The 15597-nt window shown below is 46.8% G+C and overlaps 1 protein-coding gene across 1 annotated transcript in view; it reads left to right on the forward strand.

The window, feature by feature from the left end:
* Positions 1-12911, forward strand: part of LOC135704090 (uncharacterized) — a 40252-nt gene extending 27341 nt beyond the window's left edge. Inside the window, exon 8 of the mRNA XM_065225517.1 lies at positions 12115-12911. Coding sequence (XP_065081589.1) covers positions 12115-12182 — 68 coding nt within the window. The 3' untranslated portion in view covers positions 12183-12911. The remainder of the gene's footprint in view (positions 1-12114) is intronic.
* The last annotated feature ends 2686 nt before the right edge of the window (positions 12912-15597 follow it).

Consider the following 15597-nt stretch of genomic DNA (forward strand, 5'->3'; position numbering starts at 1 on the left):
TTCGTAGTTAGGGAATTGCGGCCACCGCCGGGGCCCCTAACTGACTGCTGCTTGTTGAATCATGCCTCCGCCGGGGCTCCCAGCTTAGTGACTGTTTCCTCTGTGAACATTGCCTTATTTTCGGCGAAAAACTCTTTTGTGACTTGCTGCTCCAATGCAGCACTAATATGTGAACTCCGTTGAAGTCGTCGTTTGGTAGTGCTAATATCATCATGAGTGACGAAGATATCTGTGGTAGCTGTGGCCGTAAAAATCCACCCACGAGCAAGAAGAGAAAAGGAAAGGCGAAGCAAGGAAGCAAGAAAACGGAGAACATCAGTTGGATAAGCTGTGACAGTTGCTTGAAATGGTTTCACACAACTTGCGTCCTAATCTGCGATCTAGTTTCACCTGAACTCAAAAGCTTCTGGTATTTCTGTGAGACTTGCAGCATGCGAAGAAACCTAATCCCTAAGCAACAACAGCAGCAACAGGATTCGACACCAGCACCGGACAATGACGCTCACGAACGTCTGGTGATGCTAATCGAAGAACTGTCAGCAAAAATGCTCAAGCTGCGTGAGGAGGGGGAAGTTTCACGGTCCTGGTGTAAGAAGCAAGTTGAACGTCTTCAGAATCGTGTGCTCGAGGTCGACAGAACATACGACCGGCAGTCGACACAAACCAAGTTTCTCGAAACCATCGAACAGAAGATCGAAGCGATTAAATCAGGAGCCAAGCTTGCTGTCGTATCCTCGCAAAATGTCAACAGTTACAGAGTCGCTGTTAACAAAGTTCCCTACCGAGTCGATGAGAACCTCGGAGCCATTGTGAGGAGAATTTTCGACTTCCTAGGTGTGCCTCACATCATGGCGAATGTTGTCAGGTATTTCCGTCTACCAGTTAGATCTTCAAAATGGTCGGATCGTTCGCTCACACCCACAATTGTCATCGTGTTCGACGGAAACGAAGCCAGGAATTCGACGCTGCGCGTGTACTACAAGAAGCACAGGGATGCAAAATTGTGTATGCTGGATGATGATCTTCCGCTAGACTATCGGTTCACTCTGAACGAAGTCCTGTCTCTCACAACTTTCCGAATACGGAACCTTGCTCTGAGACTTAAACACAAAAAAGTCATCAGCTCTGTGTTTATTCGAAATGACACAGTTTCCGTTCGTCTCATTGATCAATCCGAATACACGCTAATCAACGATATCAATCAACTCATGGAACTCACTGGCTCGACAACAGAGGGTAAAAATTCATCGCTGTTCTTCGACGCACAGTCCTCAGTTTCTTCCTTCGATTAACACCCTAACTGCACTACCATTTCGACGACTTTAATTCCACCAGATGACTACCTACCCAAAACAACTTCGTATAGGACATCTCAACGTTCGCAGTCTCGAACGACATATTGATGGTGTCAAGTTTATGCTCGACCGTGACCAATACCATTTCTTCTGCGTAACTAAGACTAAACTGGGACAATCCTCACCGGCTGGACCTATTCGGATTCCCGCCTACAACTTTATTAAGCATTCGCTTTCGTCCGGACGTGGTAGGAGTACCAAGACGTGTGGAGGGGCAGGAATTTATGTTAAGAAGGGTATCAAGGCGGTGCCGATTTTGAAATCAACTTTCGACCAACGGCTTGAATTTCTGGCCATCCAAGCTAGGTTTGGCGATACCAACACGTGCATCGTCGTGGTATACAACCCCTCTGGTTGCAACACACTTTTTGCCCAACAATATGAACACCATTTTGACAGGATCTTCCTGGTTGGTGACTACAATATCAACGTCGCCGTGAGTCAACCCACTGGGAACCTACTTGCTTTGAGACACCACCTTCAATCTTACGGTGCTACCCACGTCGGCCACCCGGATCACTGAACACAGCTCTACTACCATTGATCTAATGGTAACCGATCACCCACTGTTCATCAAAAAATCCAAAGCTGTAAACGCGAACTCCATTTCCGATCACGAAGCTGTGTATCTGATCGCTGACGTGCGCATACCTGAAGCTCCACCTTGTCGTATGAAAGTACGGAATCTCGGTAGGATAGATCCCCTACGGCTGCAAGCTGATTTCCAGGCAAAGGACCTACAGCACATCTACCAAGAAGAAGACATCGACATCAAAACACAACTTCTCACTAGCGAACTTTATTCGCTTTTGAACCAGCATGCTCCGGAGCGGATAATTAGTGTTCGTGACAAACGCACGCCATGGATAACGAACGAAATCCAAGCTGCAATCACTTTACGGGACCTAGCCTATTCTCTCTATGTGCGAAATCCGAATCGTGTCAGAGGAGATGCTCAATGGCGAGACTACATCTCCAAAAAAAAGTAGGGCCGGCACCCTAATTGGTGCTGCTAAGAAAAGGTATGCTGATTCGCAGTTTGGCATGGATCTTCCTGCTAAGCAGCTGTGGTGCAACCTGAGGAGAGAGGGCATACATAACAATGCAAAGAAGAATGCGGCCATCGAGGAATTTGATGCTGACCGACTAAATCAGTTCTTTGCTGAGGGTCATCACATGTTACAGCATAGGGCTGTACCTTCGCAAGCGAACGCAGAATCCGATCGACCACCCGCAAATGTGGCCGACGGCCAATTCCAGTTCAGGCGCACTAACGTCAACGAAGTCTCCAGGAAAATTTACGAGATTGGGACCAACGCGAAAGGGACGGATGAAATCCCCATCTCATTCATCAAGCTGCTCTGCCCGTTTATCCTCCCCCTCCTGACTCACCTGTTCAATGCGATTATCGATGCTCAAGCTTTCCCCTCCGTCTGGAAAAAGGCCATCGTTACCCCGATACCGAAATCATCGAACCCTAACACCAGTCAGGATACAGGAAAAACCACAGTACCACGACTGCTCTAGTCAAGGTTGCTCACGATATCCTCAACAACTTTGACGATAACAGGTACACAGTAATGGTTCTTGTCGACTTTTCGTTGGCATTCAACTGTATCAGACATGGTCTACTTGAAACGAAGCTGAGGAGGGAATTCGGGTTTTCAAACTCCGCGTGTAATTTGATTTCATCTTTCCTGGTGCAGCGAAGCCAGGTTGTAGACCTGGGTGGTACTCCCTCGAATCCCCGGAATCTCACCGACGGTACGCCACAAGGATCCTGTCTGAGCGCCCTGCTGTTTAGGCTATACATCAGCAGCTTGCCTGGTGTGCTAAAATGCGAGTATCACCTCTATGCGGACGACCTCCAAATCTACATATCAGGCCCCGCAAGCGAAATCAACAGGCTCGTCGAAGCAATCAACCAGGATCTTCTCGTTATCGAACGTTGGGCCACTGAGAATCGTCTGTTTCCCAACCCAAAGAAGACGCAAGCTATAGTCTTTTGTACAGATGGGGCCATAATCCCTCAAAATGACATCCGCTTCTGTGATGAAACCATTACTTTGTCGAACAAAGTTACCAACCTTGGTCTCATTATGGACTCTAGCCTAAAATGGACCGACCAGATAAACGAAGTCACCAAAAAGATCTACAATACTCTTCGTACGTTCAGGTGCTTCCGTGGAGTGCTTTCCAGACAGATTCGTATGAAGCTTGTCCAAGCTGTGGTGATGCCGTTCTTCGCATACTGCGACGTCGTGTACTACCCAGGACTGTCCATCGCGCTCAAGGCTCAGTTGCATCGATGCTTCAAGTCGTCGGTGAGGTTCGAGGGCGTGACACGACCAGAGAAGTGCGACAACCCATACTCGGATGCGATCTGCCGGAAAACTACCACCGTCTTATCTGCTGCTTCATGTACGGGGCCTACCATGGAAGCCTCCCAGAGTACATCACGCAGTACACACCTAAAGGCCGGAACGATCGAGCTAGATCCTTTGTCCTACCGCATCACACCACAAGTTCCCGAAAAAGTGTTCTAATATTCGGAGCGTCCGCCTGGAACGCACTACCACTAGCTACAAGGCAGCAACGGACTCTCACGTCGTTTAAAGCGGCGCTCCACAGAGCTGATTAATTCTCTAGGCTAATACTAATAGTAGCTGTCAAATGTTTAGACTTAGACTTTAATTTCATTCTTAACTCCCCACTAAACTGATTCAAAATGGTTGCTTCCTTGATCTGATTTATGGTTCTGTAACTGACAGGTTTTCGTTATGCTATCAATAAATTACAAATTACATAATTACAAACACTTTTTCACCAAGCATTGCAGTCGTTTCGCGTTCAGGTGCCTCCGCACCCTGAAATCATCCTGGATTTGCTGGCGAACAACATCAAGGAGTTTCGCTACGAACCAGAGGCAAGCGTCACGTTCGCAGCTTGGTAGGCCAGGTACGACGACCTGTTTGAAAAATATGCTGCTCGCCTCGACGATGAGGCCAAGGTCCGCTTGCTCATGCGGAAACTGGGTGCTGCGGAATATGAGCGTTGCGTAAGTTTCATCACGTCACACTCGAACAGCTTTCAGAGGACTGTCAACGATTGTTGTGTCTGAAGCATGATACGGCAATGATCGAATCGCCAACGTCAGCAGCAGTGCAGTTCGTAAAACGTAAGCAGTTCAACAAGTATCACGGATCACCTGGAACCGGAACGAAACAAGCCAGGAACGTACCAGCATCACCCTGCTGGAACTGTGGAGCAATGCACTTTAACCGGGACTGCACGTATAAGCAACAGAAGTGCAACGATTGCGGTCTCGTCGGCCATCGTGAGGGGTATTGCTCGAGCGTTCGGAAAAGCCTCAAATCATCGGCTTTCAAGTGGAAAGGCTGACTGAGAGCTGTCTCAACGAAAACAGAAGTCTTCTGGTAAATACCGTTAAAAAAAGCGTCGTTTCGTTCAAGCACAAGTCAACGGAGTGGATGTACGTCAGTTGGACGTGACATCAGCGTTGTGTAGAAGCGGATCTGGGAGAAAGTTGGCAAGCCACCGATAATGCCACCTACGGAAAGAGTCGCAACAGCGTCAGGAGATCCATTAAAGCTACTTTTCAAGTATCAATCATCGGTGAGCAACGCCAAGCACAATTCTACGTGGCGGAGAAGTCCCTTCAGCTGCTAGGGGTTGTGGTCTGTGCCTATCAGTGCCTACTGCAACCGTGTCACCAGTTCTACTACCACTGTGGGCACCCTCAAGGCGGCATTTCCGGCAGTCTTCCGAAGTGAACTTGGATTGTATACGAAAACAAAACTCAAGCTAGAGCTCAAGCAATTGGGCGGGCCGCAAGGCTAACGGCTCCATACGGATTTGTGGGGATTATTCTACCGACCTCAATGATGCCCTGCAGCCGCACCGGTACTCTCTCCCGTTACCGATAGACATTTTCGCCACGTTAGCCAACTGCACCGTGTTCAGCCAGGTAGACCTTTCTGACGCCTTCCTCCAGGTGGAAGTCGACGAAGATAGCCGGGATCTTCTTGCCATCAACACCCACGGAGGATTGTACCGCTACAACCGTCTACCACCAGAAGTCAAGACAACACCAGGAGCATTCCAGCAGCTGATAGACACGATGTTGGCTGGTCTCCCATGCACTTCTGGTTACCTTGATGACGTGGTTGTTGGTGGAAAAGACGCTCAGGAGCATTGGACCAATCTTAGTGCAGTGTTGGAGCGGATTCAAGAATTTGCCAGAGAAGTGTACGTTCGCTCAGCCACAAATCAACCCTGCTCGACCGCAACGGGCTACGACCAGATCCAGCGAAGATTCAAGCTATCACCGACATGGCTCCTCCCACTGATGTCTCCGGCGTACGCTATTTCCTCGGGGTGGTTAATTATTATGGTAAATTCGTCGTTAGAATGAGAACTCTTCGCTTCCCGTAGGACGAACTACTCAAGGCTGGTACCGAATTCCGTTGGACAACACAATGCCAACAGGCGTTCATGAGGTTCAAGGAGATTCTTGCTTCAGATTTGCTCCTCACCCATTACAACCCGAATCTCGACATCGTCGTATCGGTAAACGCTTCTTCTGTCGGTATTGGTGCCACAATCAGCCATAAATTCCCGGATGGTACCATGAAGGTCGTTCAGCATGCGTCGCGAGCACTCACACCGGCCGAGCGGAACTATAGCCAACCCGATCGCGAAGGCCTAGCCATCATATTTGCGGTAACGAAATTTCACAGAATGTTGTTCGGTCGGCGCTTCCATCTGCAAACGGATCACGCACCTCATTTGAGGATTTTTGGTCCGAAGAAAGGCATTCCGGTCTACACGTCGAACCGATTACAGCGCTGGGCGCTAACGCTGCTATTGTACGACTTCACTATAGAGCACGTTCCAACAGCGAAGTTCGGTAACGCGGATGTGCTTTCTCGACTCATCAGTCAGCACGTGAGACCGGATGAGGATTAAGTTATCGCCTCGGTTGCTCTTGAGGACGATATCAGGTCAGTTACCACCGATACGATTAATATCCTTCCTTTGAGTTTCAGGATCGTACAAAAAGTCACTCACTCCGATCTTATCACAAAAAAACTATACCGTTTTCTGCACGATGGCTGGCTGGCATCTAAGCAGATTTTCGACCCAGCGTTGAAGCGTTTTTGCGACCGTAAGGAGTCACTCACCACTGTCCAAGGATGTATCCTATTCGTCGAACGTCTGGTCATTCCTTCGTCCTACCGCAACCGCTGCCTCGACCAGCTTCACCGAGGTCATCCTGGCATTCAACGAATGAAAGCCATTGCCAGATCGTATGTCTTCTGGCCATTCTTGGACAGCGAAATTGCCGACTACGTCAAGTCATGCCGGCATTGCGCCACCGCTGCAAAGTCTTCACCAAAGTGTGCCCCGGTCGATACTTTTAAATGGTCCGTCAAGAAAATCCAAGTTTGAAAAGGAACGATACACGCAGCACTCAACACTTTCCTGAAGCACTCCTAATCATTCAACACCGGATGGCAAATCGCCAGCGGAAATCATGTTCGGTCGTCCAATCAGAACGTGTTTGGAATAGCTTCGTCTGCCGCTTGACCACTCAACGCTTCACAACCAACCGACGGAGACAAGAACAGAACGAAGTTATCAACGTCGTCACGTCGTTACCCAGTTGTTGCGAAAGTCTACTTGAATAACAACTGGCACTGGGCACCTGGAGTTGTATTGGAGAAAATCGTTACAGTTATGTACAATGTTTTGGTCAACAATCGGAAGCTCGTGCGGTCACATAACAACCCGCTCAAGGACCGTGCTGCAGCTGATCGACATGCCAAAGCTGTCGCACAAGATACCAAGAAGCTTCCCATCAACATCCTGCTTGATGCGTGGGATCTGCCCAAGTCTCACTCGCAGATTTTGTCGCCAGGACCGTTGCCGATCGGACCTTTAGGTAATCTACCACCCTTGCCGTCCTCGACGTCTGACAGCGAGATGCACGTCCCGGTATTGTCACCGGTGATTCCGTCGTCCTTATCAGCGTCCTCATTGAGCTCTCGGCGTCTACGGCAGACTCAGTCACTTCGGACTTCGAGTCTGCCATAGAGCTAGAACCAGGCACCTCGCCGCTCTTCGCGCGTTCGAAGAGCGCCTCAGTGATTCCAGCCGTACCTCCTGTATTAGAGAGGAGATGTTGGGACTTTGGACCAACTCTATTTTTTTATCACTTTTCGGCTTGGCTCACAGATGGCAGTCAAGCTGCCATCAACGTCGATGCCGTGACAGTACCAACAAGAAACGTCATTGAAAAACAGAGAGTAAAAAAAGAGAAGAACCGCGAACACGTGTAATTTTGTAATCGTATTATTCTATCGTAAAAACAGTTTTAATTTGTTTAACTTTACGTGTCGCGTTTTTAATACTGTCATTCCGAAAACGGCCACCTCGGAAACTTGCGACCGTAGAAGTCACAATCCTCGGCAATAACACAAAAACCCCAATTGTCCTCCTGCAACCGCGCTCGACTGTTATGTTGATTATGTTTTCGCCTTCTTTTGCAGCGGGAGGAGAAACAGGGCCTAATTTTATATGAAACGCGAGCCAGCATGAAACGATAATTTTATCCTTAGCTAATTAAACTAACAACATACAAATCTTAATAAAATGACGTGCAAAATATACAAATTAAAATTATTCACGAAGGCAGAGTGGTGAGTATGATGCCGGCCGTGAAATGACAACAAAAACAAAACATAACAAACACGGCACACGCTCGTGTGAAACACGGCTAAATTACACTCGGCGGCAAAACTACACAAAATGGGATTAATTGTAACACGCCGGTTACACACTTGAATATGTTCGGGCTTATTGCGGGCACTTACGAAGAGCACCGGTCATGTTGACGAAAATTTCCATCAGTTCAACCGCTGGAAACAGATCGGGGTTGTTGTTTTGCGATGTTGGTTGTCTCTAGAATCCAGGAGGGGTGGAGATCTTTGTCCAGCAGAATCACCGGAAGCTTCTAGAGCGGAGTTGGGGGGCGATTTCCACCCGCGAATTCGCGTTTCTTTGCTGAGGACCACGAAAAGGCGGAAAATCCTCCTTCGTGAATGTCCTTCTTGTTGATTGTTGGTTGCCGCCTGCTTTTGGATGCGTTTAAAGTCCTCGCGTTTGGAGTTCTGTCTGTCGGAACCCTGATGAGCACCGCCACAGTTGGCACATTTTAATGTCACGGCTCCATCCGCAGGGCAGTCGGATGTGACGTGGTCTTGAGCGTGGCTTGATGTTACAGTTGCGGGTACCGTGCCGAAAATTGAAGCACCGCTGGCACTGCGTTACGTCACGATGGCCGCCACGGTATGGCTCCCAGCGTACGATGATGGAATAGATTGAGTGGATAGCATGCAGCGCAATAAGCGCCACCGTCCCTTTCTGGAAGTGCACCAGGAAAAGACATTCCAGGTACGTCTTCACGTTTTTGAATCTCCTCGTGATCAGAAAGACAGCGATTGGGAAAATTGTACCGGTCCTTGATTTCGTCTTCGATCGCCTTGGAATCCTTCAGGCAATTGACGGCCATTTCATACTCCGCTTTCGTACCTTGATGCCGATCCTGCTGAGTTTGTACTCGCCAATGAGCGTGTTGAGTGACACTTTCTTCACCACCAGTGGAGGAAGCTTCACTTTTGCCGCACTCTGGCCGGCAGAATTCTCGTTATCGACGGCGTCGCCGACTGGCGTTCGTCACGGTGACATCGTCGCGTCTGGTGTAGTATCCCCAACATCGGTGGGAAGAGCAGTGTACCTATTCGAGATAGGTACACTCGAGCTACCCTCACCACTATTCGTCTTGTTCTACACGTTCTCTCGGAGTCTGATCCGGGAGCGCTGCCTTCCCATCACACGATAAAACCGGCACTACTGACGACGCGAATAAACGCATGGTAAACCTGCGAACGTTTGGAACAAACTAAAAACTTATCGAACAACTCGACTGAGCGAGCAAAAACCGAACTGATCTGGTTGGCATAGAATGCTGTCTATTAATAATTGTGAAATTGCATGGTGCATGGAAAAACTCTCGTTACAAAAGCGTAAACAGCCTAAAAGAAGAAGATAGAATATCAGCACAATTGTACTCAACTCAAGGGGTTGGTCACTCCGCACAGTGTGCCAAAAACATGCTTGGGCACACCTGGGCACAGTCGGTTACTGGCAACACTGAACTTTTTCTGCGCCTGCGCACAGTGTTCATGTGACAAAATTTGTTATTGATGTTGTCACAATATAATCAGATTATTTTCAAAACACCACCGTGAATCTGCACCAAGTCTCGCCATGGATTCTCCTAAATCGAATGGTCAGCTCACATCCTGACGCCTGTCCGAAGAATTAGGTACATCATTTCGCGGCGGACTGCGTACAATCATTCCGACCACCCAGCATAAAGAAATCTGGGCAATCGCTCCGTTATCAAAATCGTTACACCGGTAACGGCACATTTCCTCCCAGACAAAGAACCAACTGACAGCGGTATCGTGACCGGACCGAGGTTTCCGACCACGGCTACACGAACTAGCGATGCAGCTCCCACGGCTGCGGCTGCTGGACATTCTTTTGACGAATTTTAGAGGAGACGGACCAGCAGCAGCCGTGGGAGCTGCAACGCTAATTCGTGTAGCCGTGGCTCTAGCAATACACTATTTAGATTATGTCTTGACGGACGTTAGACTGTGCCTTAAATTTAGCTTTGATATTGTTTCAATGGTTTCTCCCTTCAATAAGTGGATGTTATGAAGATCGATCTTCTTTTGCCGGCGCCGGTGGTGTAGTGGTAAGCGTGACTGCTTTCTAACACCCCAATGGGTCTGGGTTCAATCCCAGCCGAGATCGGTGGGATTTTTCTTAGGCATAAAAATCTCTGATCACGTCTTCCTTCGGAAGGGAAGTAAAGCCGTTGGTCCCGGCCCATGTGTGTTGTGAATGGGTGCGATATCCTACGCAGGTGTGGAAGCTGCCTTCCTGCACATTCGGTTGCCGTCAATGGATGGCAATCGATGTCCGTCGGTGATTGGCACTAGGTTGCGGAACAGAGACCGAAGATCGATCTTCCGCCGTGTAGTCTCGAATCGAATTGGAAAGGACATTACATGGGGGTGTATGTGTGGTCTTGGATGGTGCTGACAATGCCGATGATGATCGTTGATGGTGGGGTGAGAGCTGACGAACGAGTTACGTCGAAATGGGCGTCACACCACCGGACGCTGCTGCCACGACGGAGGTTATCGCGGCCGCTGCCGACATTGGGTTGATAGGTGCCATGTTTTCGATGTTCTCGTTGCTCCACGCACTGTTCATCGGCGACGCTCAGGAACTCGACCAATCCGAAGGAGGAACGTACCGATTTCAGTGGGAACATTCACACTTGCGACGGGTGGCAGTCTTTGGTGGTGAATGCAGTCAGAAGCAGATCCTCGGACATACAGGGTGGGGTATTGAAGAAATTTAAAATCTTGCTCGGGAAAGGAAGCGATTGTTCTTGGAGGCGCTGTAGTCCTTTAAGCTGATCGAATTGTCCGGAAGGGTGTAGGAGTTGGTGGACTCTGACAAGTAGTTCTGCATGGAAAATACAATCTGAATTTTGCTACCATCATTTCCGATTGAAATGTTGTCCAAGTGCTGGATGCTGCGTCCGACTGGTTCGACTGCGATGGTGTTTCCCATCTGGACCATGGCGGTACCGTTTTTGCTCTTCGGGTACTTTATCCGACATTTCCGTACAGGCAGAACAGATTGAGCAGCTTATCGGTGTTGGCTGTGTTGTTATCGAGTCCGTAGACCATCATCACTGCGCCCTGTTGCTGTGCCGGTTGAATGTCGGCTGGTCCATTTCGGGTAAGCAGTGCGTCCTTCATGAGTCCCACGTGTGTTCCGGCCGGTGTCCAGAAGGGTTGGTTTACGACCATGGTTGACTAAAGATTGGCGGTCGTTGTACGGGGTTGGCTTTCCGCCGAAGATGATAAGATCGTGTAGCAACGGGGCTCGTCCGTTGCAGGCATCCTTGGAGACGGCTGCTTCCAATGTGTAGTCCCAAATGGAGTCCGTGTCATTTTTGTAAACATTGAAAAACAAAACAAAAACAAGAGCTGTTAAAATACCGGGTTGCCAAAAAAGCATTATTCACAAGCAAACAAAAGTCAGTTCAATGACTTCTCAGCACTGTCAGCACAGCTGCGGCACACTGAGGCCACTGAGTGACCACCCCTTGACTCAACGAAAATTGACATCGCAGCATTATTACAAAACATTGGTATGGTCCGTTTTGTGGGATAGGGTGGGCTATTTGGTCCTGTTTTTCAATGAACTGCGGAGGTTAGACTAGCTCGCTCGACTTAGCCTCCGTAGTTGGGATGGTGGGTGTCTGTGTCGGACCTCGTAATCTACTCTTTGTTGAAAGAATTTTTCGGAGATCCCATATACGGAATTCCATTAAAAGGCCATTCGATTCTGCAATCAATCCAGCGGGTGTCAAGATTCTAAGCTTCTCCTGGACTGACTTTGTCTTTTGTCCTCTAGCAACTGCTGCCCTTCTACCATAAATATACCTTTGCATGATAACTGTCCTAGAAAACTGTCTGAACTCATACATATAATGCATCCTGTGCATGATCAACCACACTCTTATCAAAAAGACAATTTAAGATACTCACTTTGCACCACTTTTATCCTTCGCCCCCCCTTAAAGCAGCAGCGGACCCGAACGCGTGGCGCCTCGGCCGGATCGACGAAGCGGACCACGAGACGGCCGTCTAATATTAGGCCTGGCGGTGTGCCCCCTACTACCAAGTGGATCCACTCCGGAGCATCATTCCGCTGGACGTGGATTGGACGCGGCTGGAGGAGCAGAACGGCGGCAACTGAAAAGAGTCGATTTCGTTCCGACAGGGCGGACACACCGGAACCAGGTTTAGGTCTGAGAATAAAACAATAGGATATAGTTTGTAATGTTGCTGCAAAGTTGCGTTTATTTTTCACACTTAGATAGTAGAGTAAAGTTCGAAAAAGCTGTGCTTTTAAATTGAGAATAGGATGTAGTTTCGGAATATTGGTGCACCGACGAGCGCAACTTACTCACAGTGAATGTCAGCTTAGTTTCAGCGTTCTGTGTTGTACGGAGGTTTAATGATGTGCAAAACAAATAACTTGGTCCTACTTGAATGTGAAAGCCTTACTAAATAGTGATTTTGAGTTTAACATAAAATCTGCTCCGATCTATTTATTGCTTTTCGTCTGCACCTAGATGGGAAGATACACCTAGTAATTTAACAAATTTCAATCTAACCAGAAATGAAGCTGTTGTTTCTCAATCAAAGGACATTTAGAACGAAACAAAAACATGTAAATAACTGAATTGCAAAAAATCAATTAGAGCAACAAATTGAAACCAAAAAATAAAAACAGAACCCCTATAGGATATTGTTGAAGCAGTAAAACAAAAATAAAAACTCTTGATGTTTGAGGTTATTGTGTACAATACAAACACACAACAAAATAGCATTTTAGATTTAGCGAACGACGAACAGGATGAGGATGAGTTTTATTTTCCTAGAAAAGTTGAACCTGACTACAATGAAAGCGAAACTCTACATCATATATCGATATGGGATTGTGTTTGATGTGAACCATTTTAGTCGTCGAATGAACAAAAACACACACTCACACACCCACACACTCTTAGTACGTACTACTAAACGCAGTAAACTAAAGAATAATGTTAGGACAAAGTGTAGTGTGATAGTAAGGCAAACAATGAACTTGTTGATAACATTAGATAGGTGACCTAAAAAGAAAACTCTAAACCAACAGAAAAGAAACGATTAAATAAAATAACAAGATCACAACACAAAATTAACTAATAGGATAAAGTTAACTTCCATCAGATAAGAGAAAGAGAGAGTGTCTAACTGAGACGTGATCGATAGAGGAAGCAAGCCACGTCGAAAGTCAAACCGTTTGCGGCGTGCGAGAGATGGGCAAGGTTGATTTGATTGAGATTTGACTTTCCAGTTTTTTGGACCGTTGTTGCTGTGTAATGTATAGATAAGTTAATTTAAACTTTGATGTAGAGGAGATAACTTTAAACCGAGCAAGATGCGAAAACCGATAAAAATTTAAATTTAAAACAAACGTGACATAGATGTTAACAGTGGGAATGGAAGCGAAGTTTGGAAGTGAGAAGAAAGATTGAATAGATCGTTCTGATTTAGATTTAAAAAAAGAAGAAGAAGCAAAGAAATGAGATTGGAATAAAACAGAGTTATTTTAATGAATTTAATTCTAGGGTTGCAGTTTTTTTTCTATCCAGAAATTTGTCCCTCCCAATTGGCTTAATCATCCCTATTCTGTGTTTCGTTCAAAACGAAATTCTCATACACAAATTTTTATTTGTATGGGAATTTCGTTTCGAACGAAATACAGAATAGGGGTGAATATTTAGAAGAGAAAGAAAACGAGCAAATCCTTATAATTGCTTCGAAATATTGAACATTGTTGCTCTATGTTTCATCCTGTTCTTGTCATTTGCAATCAAACCAAGGGGCTAGTCACTCTGCTACATTGTGTTAAACACATCAAATACATTCTTCGACACCCCTGTAACGATGCGTAACATAGCGTTATTGGTAACACCATGAGATCCAAGATGGTGGCTTTTGGTTGAAGGATATAGGTAAACTGGAAAATACACTTTGACTATATCAGGCATAACATTTGATAACGGCACAAAAGCATTTCTCGATGAACATTTCAAATGGTCCTATCTACTTTGATCGATTCTCTTCATCGACTTTCTCTATTCATAACCACTGCTATGCAAACAGATTTCGCGCTAATTCTCCAGATTGCGTCTAGCCAAAATATCCCGAACTGGAACATTAGGTTGTCTAACTCGAGTCCGAAGGAAATCGTACATCTCAGATCTGACTCCACGATGCTCAGCACAAGACCAAATAATATGATCGGCGTCCTGGTAACCTTGTCCACATTCACAGAGATTGCTGTCCCCCAGCCGAACACGGAACAAGTGAGCGTTTAACGAGTAGGGGAAACGCTCCTATAGTTGCGGTACGTTAGAAGCGTTAGGTTCCTATAGTTGTGCATGGAGACTCAATACACAACTATAGGAACCTAACGCTTCTAATGTACCGCAACTATAGGAGCGTTTACCCTAGTGATTGGAAATGAGGCGAGACATCATACGAATGAAGTCTCGACCCACATCCAACCCCTTGAACCAAGGACTCTTCGACACCTTAGGGATGATCGAATATAGCCATCGTCCTAAACTCCCTTCACTCCACTTATTCTGCCAGTTGACGAGTGACTGTTGACGATAAATGAAGAAAAATTCGTCGTAGGCGATTTGTCGATCGTAAATATCGCCTTCCATAGCGCCCACCTTTGCAAGCGAGTCCGCCTTCTCATTGCCCGGAATCGAGCAATGAGATGGGACCCATGCAAAGGTGATGACAAAAGATCTTAAAGATAAAGCACTTAAAAGCTCTCGTATTTTCATGAGAAAATACGAGGAGTACTTTACCGGCCTCATAGAGCGAATAGCCTCGACAGAACTGAGACTATCCGTAAAAATAAAATAGTGATCTGGTGGAAGTGAGGCGAGCGTTTCTAGCGTATAGTATATTGCCGCAAGCTCAGCAACATCTACGGAACAAGGAGCTTGAAGCATTCGAGAGGCGCTATGAAATTCGTTAAAAATACCAAAACCAACGGACGACTCTATTAGTGATCCATCTGTGAAGAACGATCTTGCGGAATCAACTTGGCCAAACTTTGCAGTGTATAATGACGGAACAATCATGGAACGATGATGTTCTGGGATCCCACGAATCTCCCGCGTCATAGATAAATCAAAACTAACTGAATTGCCGAAGTCGGAGAAGCATACACGATGAGGATTATGCTGTGTTATGTACACGTAGTACAATGTCATAAAACGAGTTTGAGGGTTGAGCTCAAGAAGCTTCTCAAAGTTTTCGATTACCAGTGGGTTCATAATTTCACAACGGGTGAGGAGCCTGAGGGATAATTCCGAAACCGATCAGAGAGTGGCAACATGCCCGCTAACACTTCGAGACTCATCGTATGAGTCGAGTGCATGCATCCTAACGCGATACGAAGACAGCGATACTGGATCCGTTCCAGTTTGATG

The sequence above is a fragment of the Ochlerotatus camptorhynchus genome, unplaced genomic scaffold, assembly GCF_037179485.1.
Source record: "Ochlerotatus camptorhynchus isolate MF236.1 unplaced genomic scaffold, CSIRO-AGI_Acam_v1.1 ptg000230l, whole genome shotgun sequence".
Classification (NCBI taxonomy): Eukaryota; Metazoa; Arthropoda; class Insecta; order Diptera; family Culicidae; genus Ochlerotatus; species Ochlerotatus camptorhynchus.